Source organism: Eimeria tenella, genomic scaffold (assembly GCF_000499545.2).
Source record: "Eimeria tenella Houghton genomic scaffold, Eth_scaff2128, whole genome shotgun sequence".
Lineage (NCBI taxonomy): Eukaryota > Apicomplexa > Conoidasida > Eucoccidiorida > Eimeriidae > Eimeria > Eimeria tenella.
In genome coordinates this window covers 646-1248 of record NW_013541977.1, presented here as the reverse complement: position 1 = coordinate 1248, position 603 = coordinate 646, and the positions used below count along the sequence as shown (strand labels likewise).

General features: G+C 60.4%; 1 protein-coding gene across 1 annotated transcript in view; it reads right to left on the bottom strand.

Annotated features, from left to right (window-relative positions):
- The window catches only part of ETH_00037855 (uncharacterized protein), a gene marked incomplete at both ends in the record, with an annotated part of 1689 nt that extends 1136 nt beyond the window's left edge, over positions 1–553 (bottom strand). Inside the window, one exon of the mRNA XM_013374562.1 lies at positions 365–553. Coding sequence (XP_013230016.1) covers positions 365–553 — 189 coding nt within the window. The remainder of the gene's footprint in view (positions 1–364) is intronic.
- Between the last annotated feature and the right edge of the window lie 50 nt (positions 554–603).

Below are 603 nucleotides of genomic sequence, written 5' to 3'. Positions count from 1 at the left end.
TGCAGCTGCTGCAGCGGCGACAAACACCCCGACAGCAGACGCAGCAGCCACGGCTGCCGCCGCTCCGCAGGGGGAGCAGCAACAACGCGAGGCAGCAGCGGTCCTTGTGTCTGTTCACAAACACCCCGCAAACCCTAAACCCTAAACCCTAAACCCTAAACCCTAAACCCTAAACCCTAAACCCTCGGGGAGCCCCTGGGACCGGACCACTAAGGTCCGCAGCAGCTCCCGCTGCAGCAGCCACAGCCCCAAGGCCAACGCAGCGGCAACAGCAGCAACACCCGTTCCAGGTGAACCAGCAGCAGCAGCAGCAGCAGCAGCAGCAGAAGCAGCAGCAGCAGCAACAGCAGCAGCAGCAAAGCACCTGGAGGATGTCGAAATTGAACTCGAAGGCACTAACTTCCCTCTCAGCAATTTCGTGAACTGCTTGCAGCTGCAAACAAAGCAGCAACACCACCCACAGCACACTGCTGCTGCTGCTGCTGCTGCTGCCTGCTGCTGCTGCGATTACGCCCCTTCCTGCTGCTGCTGCTGCTGCTGCGTACACTGTCATCCTGGCTTCTGTCTCCGAAGGACTGCAGCAGCAGCAGCAGCAGCGAAAGA